The sequence below is a fragment of the Channa argus genome, chromosome 13 (genome assembly GCF_033026475.1).
Source record: "Channa argus isolate prfri chromosome 13, Channa argus male v1.0, whole genome shotgun sequence".
NCBI lineage: Eukaryota > Metazoa > Chordata > Actinopteri > Anabantiformes > Channidae > Channa > Channa argus.
The window spans coordinates 9,683,312-9,695,379 of NC_090209.1; the positions used below are offsets into that span (position 1 = coordinate 9,683,312).

The 12,068-nt window shown below is 40.7% G+C and overlaps 1 protein-coding gene across 10 annotated transcripts in view; it reads right to left on the reverse strand.

The window, feature by feature from the left end:
- Positions 1 to 190: 190 nt before the first annotated feature.
- tmcc1a (transmembrane and coiled-coil domain family 1a) overlaps positions 191 to 12,068 on the reverse strand; it is a 35,292-nt gene continuing 23,414 nt past the window's right edge. For 7 of the 10 annotated variants that reach the window (XM_067526196.1, XM_067526192.1, XM_067526197.1 and 4 more), the window contains 4 exons: positions 5,966 to 6,223; positions 5,070 to 5,761; positions 3,374 to 3,509; positions 191 to 2,454 (listed from right to left, as the gene is read on the reverse strand). In XM_067526196.1, coding sequence (XP_067382297.1) covers positions 2,140 to 2,454; positions 3,374 to 3,509; positions 5,070 to 5,761; positions 5,966 to 6,223 — 1,401 coding nt within the window. In that variant the 3' untranslated portion in view covers positions 191 to 2,139. Of the gene's footprint in view, positions 2,455 to 3,300; positions 3,510 to 5,069; positions 5,762 to 5,965; positions 6,224 to 7,513; positions 7,697 to 10,836; positions 12,005 to 12,068 lie in introns of those variants that run through there. The other 3 variants (XM_067526201.1, XM_067526199.1, XR_010916286.1) reach the window with 3 other exon arrangements.

The window sequence follows — 12,068 nt, forward strand, 5'->3', positions numbered from 1 at the left end:
AAAACCAAGGTCATCCCAAGCAAAATATCTCCATCTAGTGACTCCATGCCGAACCTGCAAGAGGCGGTTTATTCAACAAAGACTCAGACTCGGACCGCTCCGCAGAAAAAAGCACACGGTATAATCTGTCCATACAATCGTCCCCTCCCCCCAAACACACACACACACACGCTTTAAAAATGAGTACATGTTTTAGTCAGGAATGCTCTTTATTTATTCCACACTTAGAAAAGGACATCAGAAGGCACTGGAGTGGTTTAGCACACAACCCTACATCGTAGGATTTACTCCAAGGACAAGCTAAGGTCAACAGTCAGCTCACTCTCAACTTGTCTGCTGTGCTTGCGATGGAAATACTGAACTGAAATAGAATAAATAATCTACTTCCTGTGATTTTCGATCATGGTTATCATCATTCTGACAAAAAATGCACATGCCTCCTTAGTGGGTTTTATCTTTAGACAAGCATGAAAGTGATGCTCACCTAAGTCAACTCCTCTTTTTCTACTTTGGACAAGTGTCTTAAGAATGACAGCCTTTAAAGTGTTTATCAGAAGTTTGTCAAGCTTCAGCCTGACCTATGTGTTATCTAGGAGTGCGCTAAAGTGCAACTGTACAGTTCAAATGATCTCACTATCTGTTAGGAATCAGCTTCTCAGCATGAAATAAGGGATGGACTAATATTTAATATGTTAGTTCATCTGGTCGTGTCCATGACTAGATGAGAAAAGGGGAGAGAATAAGAAAGCTTAGATGCTGCGGTACTCGAGGAAGCAAAAGGCAGAAACACAACCAAAGATCTGGAGTCTAATTCTTGTTGACATTGTAAATTCTCATCAATTTCCCATGCAGAGTTTAATCCCCAAAAAACATACATCCTTGTAACCCAGGAAAGACATTCATGACAGATCAGAAGGGATGCAAAATCTGCTGAGGAATCTCCCCTTCCTGTCCTTTGAGCTTGGACCATTAAGGGTGCTCAGGCATCCCTGGGTTAACTAAGGTTTGGCACTGGGTGATAACATGGTGTACCTTTAGCAAAAACAAGGACAGCCAACAAGATAATACATGTCTGAAGAACAGGACAGTATCACATACAGGCAGTGTGCATTTGACTGGTGTGGCAGTGGGGATGAGTTACACCGGAAACATCAAGCAGCAGCATTCCTGTTCCAACTGAGATGGAGCTGGAAAAGCACCAGTGGTCTTTTTTTCCTAACCTGACAGCATCAAAAATGGCGGAGGGAGGCAATTATTCTTGCAAACTGATTTTACATTGACAATGGCCTCTAGTATTAGCTTTTAAAAGAAAACTGAAAGTACTGTATATCAGGGCATGTGGGCTAGTCTGTTCTGTCATCGTGTTTCATTGATCATCTCCCAAATTTAACAGTTTCTCTTTGTTTTCACAAAAAAACAAGTTGATTAAAATGCATGTAATCAATGCTATTAGAAATGGTAAGGAAGCACAAAAAGTGTCTGGTCGTCATGACAATCAAAGCACATGGTCAATCCTTCAAAATGCTCTTCTTTTCATCACAGCAAGAAGGAAGCAACTCCCAGGAAAGTTTTCCGCCATGGTTTAAATCTACCAACCTACCACAGCTAGGTAAGAGTTCTCTTGCTAAAGGCAATCAACCACATTATCACATTTGCATGTCTCTACCATTAGACTGGGCCTTTGGTAAACCACCAGTCCAGTTTCCTGACTAAACTCCCCTTCAAGTAGAGTGAGAGCGTAATGCTACATGGTACTGAATAAAATAATGTTTAAAATAAAATAATATTATTAGAAACAATAACATTATAATTGATTAAACTCTAAAAGATAAAAACTGTACAACGTTGTATTTTGTGAGGGATAACACAACAGTTCATTTGAAAATGTAAACGTTCCCATTCTTTCAAAAAAAAACAAAAACAAAAACAAAACAAAACAAAAAAAAACCCCAGTGTTCTTCACTGGACTGTTTCTTCCACTTGACTCCAGGCTGGTTCCGAAAGTGCTTAACTGAATTCTCAGTGCCCAGCCACACAGTCATCATAACAGCAATCACGTTCTTCAAACTTCCTGCATGACTGCAGCTACAGTTATATTGCCCAGCGTCACTAAAACAACATGTGCTGCCTTTGGTCTGGTCATCCGGGGGGCTGCAGAGCACGGTGTGTGTACCCAGAGAGAGCATCCCAGTTCCTCCACAAAAAGGCCAGAAGGACGATGAGGAGGAGGGTTGAGAGGGAGCGCGAGCGTGTCTTCATCAAAGGGACCACACAGTTGGCCACAGTTGAGACAAAGACCAGAAGGACAGCCATGAGGGCGAGCAGCACATTGATAAGTTTTCCCAGGAGGGTCCTCGCTGTGGCATTTTCCAGCCCCTCCAACTGGACGACCTGCTGTTGCTGTTGCTGGAGCTCCATCTTAGAGATCCTGGTCTGACACGCCTCAAGGGCTTCCTGCAGAGGACAACAAGAAGAAAAAAGCAAAACATAACTACATACTCCCTGTACTGAACTTTATTAAACTAATATATGTTTCTAATATTCCTCCCTCCACATGTTTGTAAATATTTAGTCCAGTTCATAAAACATATAATGAAATATGTCTCTTACTGTGACAAGTCTCCATTAAATCTGAATATTTGCAATAGTAGAAGTTATGGCTTCATGAAATTGCACAGGATTATGGAAGTGGCCACCAAATGCATATTTTGTAGACCTCTACTCCCCTCTGCTGTCAGGGAAAGGAAATACGGCCAGGGGCAACTTGGGCTGTAAATACACCTCATATGGGTATACAGCAACAACAATTCGGGTTGAATTAATGAATGAATGAATGTGTTGCGTGAGTCATTTATCAAGAATTGCTTATGTTTTCAACAAGTCAATGCCCAGACTGTCTCTTTTCACTGTTTACAGTGTCAACATGCACAATGAGGTAATCCTTTTTATGGCAGAGGACACTGGCATTCAGTTTGAGCAGACCATGTCAGTCTAGTAATAACTACAGCAGTAAGCTAAAGACCAAATGAAACACCAATTGCCAAATTTGAATATGAACAAAATAAAATTTAGCCTGAAAATAATAACGACAGCAGTTTGTTACACAATTAAAACCATTAAAACTCAATTTGTCTAGCTACCGTGCTGGATTCATTAGCAGCAGCTGAGTATACTGACAACTTGGGGGTTGACAGACCAGGGAGGAGGAATTAATGACAAGTGACTGTCTGAACATATAAATATCACAGTGGAAGATAACAAGGTAACATGAAAACATGCGTTTAAAAGAGTATTACTTACTTCATAAATGTGTAAAACTATTTATATGGCATCTGGGAGGGTGTGCTTTTGGACCTTATCGTAACTGACAAACCTGGATGTCTCTGGCTCTCTCATAGGACTGGTAAGCAATCTTCTCCTCCATGCTGGCCAGTTCTTGTTTGAGGTTCAGGATCTCATTTTGATGAAGTTCTGTCAGGTCGTTCAGCTGCTCCTCCAGACGTTCACACCTGAACACACAAATACAGACACCAAAACACACACATGAAACTCTCCGGCATAATTAGCTTAGACAAAGACACACATGCAGGAATTAGTAAAAACAGACCCTAAGGACATGTGAGCACATGGCACCAGACTGAACTGATGACTTTACCCGACAAGATTAGGTCATGCTTACTCATCTGCTGATCCAACTGGCCAATCATGGCAGTCAGCAATACCAGACTGGCCAATGAGATGTGCCCAGCAGGAGGAGAGAGATCTATACCACTGTTTATTTTGGCAGGCACATATACAATTGGATGGACAACATAAAACAAGAATACAGGAGACAGCTCCATGTGTATGTTTGTCTCTGTCTGTTACCTATATGACTGAATATTTTAGGTAAGTAATAATATCTATGAGCTCAAAAGTTTCCATACATGAATCCGGAGATCTGCAATTACCTTTATCTATATTCATTAATTCCGCCATTATTTTCTCAAGTCATTGTTTTAGAACCTATAAAATATCTGAAAAAAAGGAGGCGGAATCTTTAATGCCCAAATATATTCAATTTGCCATTACTGAAATAAAGCGGCTAATTGTATTTGAGAACATTGACCCAATATATTGACTTAAAATGTTCCTAATTATTAATAGTTTCTGGTGTAATTTCAACAACAAGGCAAATAAATATTTTTTGCAGTTATAGTTAATTCACATTTGGCAAGTCTTGGCAATGCTAAGGATAGGCTTAGTCCTTAAGGAACTATTTAGCCAAATTATTCATTTTTGAATGATTATTCCCCAGATGCAGGTTGAAAAGAGCTCTTCAGTGGACATCCTGTTTCCTATTATTTTTGGTTTTAAGGGACCAAAAAAGACCACTGTAGGCAGAAATGCACATTTTTCAAAAAAACAAACAAAAACTAACTCCTGTTACTTACTGTTGTCTTGCTTGTCTTTACTGCCCCCCAACCTCTGCCCTCGTTGTGGAGGAATGTGAATGTGTATTTAAAGGCAAACTGCCCACAGACAAAGCAAAACACAGACTTCACATATATGTCTGAGTCTATTTGCAACGCTTGGAGAAGGGCTGAAATAACACCGCACACTTGTGAGTTGTGCAGGTGTGTCTGATTTTTTTGAAAGACCCAGACTAAAAGGTAAGCTGCCATCTCTAAACAACAATAAAATTATTTTATATGTAGTGCAGAGGCTAACAATCTAATGCAGGTCAGAAAAATAGTAAACCACGTTGTTACTGCACTTTTGGCAGTACTTTTTTCACAGGATACATAGAAAACAGTAAGACTTGCCACTCTGATTCTGCATAATGAATGTACAACATGTACATGCTTACTGTATGCATATGACGCTCAGATTAAGGTTCAGGAGCACAAGCTGGGCAGGTGTTGGCTGTGATTATGCCTCACCATGTTTAAAGCACATGCACATGTTTTGGAATACCTGTCTAAATATAGTAGCTCTTCCTGATTAGAGACATTTAGGGGAATTTTGAATTAAATGCTTCAGGAATGTAGGATACACACATTCTCGTATGTTCTCTTTTGTTTCTTTACCTGAAGCGCTCCTCCTGTAGAGCTTGCATAACAACTGTGTAGTCTCTCTGATAGTGGTTCTTCAAGCCATCAAGGCTCTCTTCTAGTCTCACTTGACTCTCCCTCAGCTCATGCAGCTCCTGCAGCACCATGTCCAAGCTAGAGATCTGGCTTCTCTCCAATGTGTTGCCCTTTGAACTGGGGGGGCCTCCAGGGGCTCCTGTTGTGCTGTTTGCCCCTGCTGAGCCTGATGTAGCACTAGAGCAGTCATCCTCGCTTCCATACTTGGGACTGGACTGGAGATGATGCCCAGCAATGCCCAGTGAACGTCCACCAGCAACTGACACACCTTCTTCCACCGAGGGGTCATCCAAAGAGTCTTTGAGTGAGGGTATGTTGTCAGCACTGCCAAATTTATTGCGAAGCAGCGAGGCAATCTCTCTAGGTTTGGAGACAACAGCCCCTGCAGCTGAGTGGGTAGCCTGGGAGAAGCTGGAGAGGCCTCCCTTGACGCTGTCCACCACGCCTTCACTAAAACCTGTGACTCTGGCGCCGACACCTTTTAAACCCTGTTGCATGTCCCGCAGAACATCCTTGGGCTGGCGTGGGATACCGTTGTGCTCCACTTCCCGCAGTTTACGGTGGTAGTGCTCCAGCTTCCTTTGCAGCTGCTGGATAGTCTGTGCTGACCTCTGGTTCTTTTTCTCAAAAACCTGACAGCCACAGAACAGAATTTCACTCTCCACTATAAATGATAAATTATACAAAAAAAAAATATATATATATATATATATATATATATATATATATATACACACTTAACTAAACTAGTTAAGTATATGAAATGAAAATTAAATTAAGTTTTCACTGAAGAAATAGTTTCATTAAACACCAATAACCACAAGTCTTTATTCTACCTGTTTGATGCGTGTGCTTTGCTGTTTGTCAGCATTGTTGGCCAGTTTGAGGTATTCTGCAACATTGTCATCCCTGGCTGTCTGTTCAATCTTAATCTGCTCTGTGAGCTTGAGGATTTTCTGCTGCAGCTGGGCAATAGCCTGTTTGGTGCGTTGAGGGTCTGGGGTGCCATCCTCACCCCCCAGGAATGAACTGTCTGCCCCACATGACACAGCCAGGGGTGTTTGGCTCAGTGTGTTTACCTCCAGCCGGTCAATCTGAGAAGAGGATGTGGCAGATAAATGGTCAGAGCATGGAATGAGGAATCAAAGAGCACAATAAAAGAGAGAAAAGGGAAGAAAAAGTATGAGTTGCACATTAAGGTTTTTTAGTTTTTGCTGACATGCTTGAAAACAGAGGCCTCTGCATTTCTGCAATCAGTTGCCTGGTAAGACGGGAAAAAATGACAAAGTTAAAAAGGTCACCTTCAGTCAATTGGTCTGAAGAAGAACATATGATAACAACACTCAAAACTCAAGGCTTTACAAAGAAAACAAAGTGGAAGAAATTAAATGTTCATCATTTTAACACATCCATACATAATTCAGAGCTATGCTCAACACTCCTCCTTTTGGCTAACCAAGCATGAAAGGACAAAAAATGAATTATATCTGTATTTTTTTTGTTTAGTGCACAACAGGATATTATACTTTTGTTTAAAACATTACCACAAACTAAGAGTATTTGTCTGTGTTGCTTTTTCACATACTGGCCTGATTTTACCAACAGGCCAAGAAGGAATAGCATAAAAATAAAACACACAATCTGAATTGAGTTATTCCTGCATTTTCAAAAACTACATATAGTCAACCCGAGTAGATGATGAACTCAGCACCCCCTATCACAGTATTCATCATTTCCTCAAAAACCTTAGGGGAAGAACTGACACAATACTAAATTATTTGCTAAGTGTGGGGGGACGGTTATGTAAATATTCTTCCCATCACTGAACATGGCAGTCGTCTACGGACCACATGGTGAGTGGTTCGATCCCCGGCTATACGTCGAAATGTCCCTGGGCAAGACACTGAACAGCTCATTCCCATCCTCAACTGTGCCGGTCCAAGCCCGGTAGAAATTGGGGAGGGTTGCGTCAGGAAGGGCATCCGGCGTAAAAACTGTGCGGACAATGATCCGCTGTGGCAACCCTGAACTCACGGGACAAAAACACTGAGCATGCACGGCTAAACCCCACAACACGGGGACTCAAAAGGTAGGGCTGGTGAAGAGTAAAAGTTAGTCACTGCTCAGACATGTGCCTTATTACCACATACAGCAGGTAAAAACACAACGCACCGGACGTTCACCTGTGCGCGCACAGCATCACTGATGACGGCATCGCATCCAATAACAGAAACCACAAACCAACCTGGGGAAAACTAGAAGCCCAGGGAAAAAAAAAGCTTCTTTCAGCGCAAGGGTTTGGCAGTAGGTCACAGAGAAACTACTCCCCAAACTAACGTTACCACCATTTGTTTGTCATCCTCTGCCACAAAAGCGTCGCTTACCTTTCCATTCGTCAAACGCAGAAGCTGTTCCCAGTGCATTTTCCGCAAAGTGAAGGCGAGTTGTGTATTTTCATCTGTTCTGGTGATTTGTTAAAATGAAGCGACCGGTGTCGGGCCGATTCCTTAAACTTTCGCCCCACCAACGCACTGAGCTTGTTGTGAAAGTTGAAGCGCACCTGAAACTCAGTCAACTGGGCAGAGAGAGAAGCTCCGCCTCAAGCCACCCCCCTCCCCCTCCCCCTCCCCCCCCCCCCCTCTCAGCTGAGGGTGACATCATCCTGCAAGCTACAAGCAGGCGACAATCTTCCTCACGGAGAAAAAATAGATCCTCAGTGGGACTTTTCGGTTTATGAGGTTTAATTACAGACTACCTAAAGTCACATACTAACACAATACAACTGATAGTAGGCTGATATTGATATAAAATAATAAATAAATAAGAAATGTGCAATACTTGTACTTGAGTAATTAAGTACTTGGAACAAACTACCCAACAGTAGTCCAACAACCACAGTATATTATTCCAATAATACAATATAGAATTGTACACTCAAAGAGGAAAGTTTCTCAGTTACAGTACAAACACTTTAACTTTTGATTTACACACATTTAATTACACTGACAATTGATAATTTTCGCCTACTTATACTTAATTGCTACAATGGAACCGGGACTTTCTTATAATGGAGTACTTAATAATACAGTATTTTTACTTTCGGTTGAGTGAAGGATCTAAAGTTCTACCACATGCAGTGGACACATTCAAAGAATGACTCATATACAAACATACAAACAAATATATCAAGCTAAATCAATATAATAAAATATACACAGCTATTATACAGAAAGAAGAGCTGATATCTACTGTAGGTTATATTGATATTATATGTTTTGCATATACACACAACATTTAGTGTCAACAGGGATTTGTATCAATTTTGTTCATATCATTCTGTATGTGGCAGTTAACAACAAACTGAAATGACTGAACCACACAGAAAATAAGCAACACAAAAATCACACAAGCCCCCAAAAATAAACACTGTTGCATGCTCAAGAGTGCTTTAGAGCTGTGCCATGAAAATGAGAACTGATGGTTGTTTTAAGATATATTATAAATAATTACAGGGAAGTGTAAAAAACACAAGCAGACAGAAAAGTTGTGACAGAAAACCCTATTTCAGAGCTAAACAAGAAACTAATGAGCACACCGGCAAATCTGGGCTGCAATGTCAGACATTATCAGTTCTCTCGGTCTCTGTTTGTATCTCTGCCAGCCAACAGTGAGGAGTACTGCAGGACAAGAAAAACCAGTCTGGCATGTCTTTACCACACACACTTAGCTTAGGGCACATTCTTCTGAGTACTGGAGAAGGCTATAGAGGTAACCCAGCATTAAAATTGTTGGATAGTATTAAACAAACAGATGAAGTTAAATAGAAGAAAGCCTACATCCACAAGTCAATATAGACAACAAATGTTTTGTGTAGTCTAATCATTACTAAATCCTCTTGCCATGCAGCCTAGGTGAGCAAATGAATCAGAGAACTAGAGTAGCTTCTTTGGCTGAAACAGAAGAGAACTGAGAGGTGATATTGCAGAGAGGTGCAAAGTCTAAAAGTTCTAAACAAATTAAGATTACTAAAATTATGAGGGCAAGCATTAAAGACTTTCCAATTTGCTCTCTAACTAAAGATATGGCCTTTGATCTGAACTGTCCTGCAATGCTGACAAGACAGAGGGTTTAGAAACTATGATAAGAAAGATCAGTTACCTGTACATGTGGGCATCAAATCAATGCCCATTAACTGATCCATTTACATAAGCGAAGGAAGCACAGGTGGTTTTTAAAGATGCACCCTGACTTTTACAGCTCTACAGATGACTCATATGTTCTCTATGATTGGTCACTGCATAGGTATGATGTCCTTTTTTTAAAAGGCTAAGTGCACTGTTATCTTACCACACATAGCAAAGACATGCTTCATCCCAATTCCCATTCTGGTTAGCAAACAAATTGTCTCTATGATCGGTGTCATCCCCAAATGGTAGTGCTTTTCTGCAACTAATCATGCATATAATTAAAGATGGTGAGCTGGAGGATTAGACTAATTTCCCAGGGTTAACAGAGCCAAACATGTTGATGTTCTGAGCCACTGAAGCAAGAACTGACAAGCACTCCATCACTGGAGCCTGTGTAGCCAAATGGCAAACATTTATACTTAGCTCTAGGCTGGGTATATGTGGAATTACAGTTGGGGAAGTGTGTGTGTGTATTTGGTGGTGGTGTTGGGGGGGGCGGGGTCGCGTGATCTCACTCGGATTAGACTTTATCAGTGAGACAGAAAAACAAAGGGTCTGGGCAGACCTGTCCAATAGCCCATGGCTCCTTGCATGCGCGCACATACTTGAAGGAGCCTGCTATCACTCCACCCATGTCATAAGCAGACTGCTTGCTGGTGGGTCTGTTTGTGCAACAATCTCTGATTAAAGTAAAGCTAATTAGAGCTGTGAAAGAGCAACCCTGATTACCTTGGATTTATCAGAGGCCTGGGAAAAGCCCAGTCAGACCTAAACACTCTGTGGCCATACATCTCACACAAACAGTCATTTAGAAAACATTACTGAGCTAATGCATGATATGATATGCATGACACATAATTAGATACACACAACGAGAACATCTTGTAATACCCAATTTCTATCTCTCTCAGTCACATAAGACACACATATGCCCCAAATTCCTGTCTACTCAATGTAGGTCATAGAGCAGCAAATGGGCTGATGGTCTCATAAAGCTTTATCCACTGTTTTGGGCCACATAGCTTCAGACATCATCTCTCTTCTAAATCGCAATCAGTATATTTGTTGTTTTGTCAGATGACTCAGTTAAGCTCAGGTTCAGTTAAGCTCAGGTTCAGTTAATGTCAAGATGTTCTGATGGACAAGAATGAAACACATTCTTAAATGTCTTGCAACACACTGATATCTACACCTGGGTAAATGGAATTTGAATCCATTGTCTTCCCTGACTGCTGCTTACTGCTAATTTTTGTATTTAAACCATGTTTTAAGATGAAACAAAATTCTCCCAACATTTGTTATGGTTTCGCCATATAACATCCAGTACACCATAATCTTGAACACAGTATTTAGCATAAACATATCAAAAGCAATAGCTGTGCTGAATTTGTTTTGAATATAAACATTTGTGTATGAAACAAGTTATCTTACCTTCCTTCTATTTTCTTTTACACAAAAATATTAAGCTCTTTGTGGTCGAGGTCAGGCTTTTTGTATGCATGGGTGAAAAAGTACAGTACCTTGTTGGTTGTTATGCCTTGCATGGAATGGCTATGAGCTCCCTATGATGTCAGCTTATGTTTCTTGTAAAGCTGGAGTTCCACATGTCAAAATGCATGGGTGATGCTAACAGGACACTCTAATTTAAGGTTTCTTTCAAAAATCTCTTCTGTTGTACACCTCTCCTATGACAGCATTCTGTGGAGTATGGAAAATGTTCAGAGCTGATTTGTCACAATGCAACATATGAGCAGTTGTAGGCTGGGTTAGCTGGCTCTCCAACCCCACTTATCTACAGTCCAATATCCATGAGGGACAGGACCTTGGATCTATGGTGGACAATGCAAACAGGGGATTTTGGCACTTAGACCTGTGTTTGAATACGATCCGCAATCCATCCACTTACAAAGAAATGCATTTTACAACAGTCTGCTCAGCATTTATACCACTGCCGCTTATTCATCAAAGCCAATTATCTTTGCCTGGCTAAACTTCACGCTCCAGATTACTTAGCATGATCTATAACCCTACAGTCCAGGGATCAGAAAGTGAACAGAGTTATCATAGGACCAACACGAGAGTACTGGGTGATTCCAAGACCTCTTATTAAACTGATAAGATTTTATCAGTTTGAACCTGAAAGTGTTGGGTTCATTGCATATGCATGATGTAAGAGTACCTGCAATATTTATTTATTAATTTGCCCCAAGCTTATTTTCTACTATGCCTTCTCATTTTCCCAAGGTACTGTTCCCACCTAGTAGAATTAAGCAGTACTGAAATTAGGGGAACTAGTGTGGCCCAATGAAACAATGAACCCCATTCACCGAATTTGGAAAATTACATAACTCCATGTGATGCTGGACAGGGAGCAGTTTACTCAATACATGCACTCATGAATTAACACACCACACAAAGCTACGCTAATAATTATGCACAGCAGACAGGCTCAAAAACAAACATAGAGCTAATGCCACCCAGGGAATTTCTTAGAAATTTAGAGTGTGAGAAAAGCTATTTGTGTTCAGACATCAACAGCTGGGAGAAAAAAGAATCTCTTCTCAGGTTCCACAGTTTTAACACATTTTTATATTTTGTTACTAAACAGAGGACAACTAACACACAGACAATAGCCATAAAAAGCAGATGATTTTTTTGGATTCACAAGATTGGCTTGAATGACTGAGAAACTGATTATGGAAATGACACACATATGCACATACATACTGTACTATATACAGGTCAGAACTCA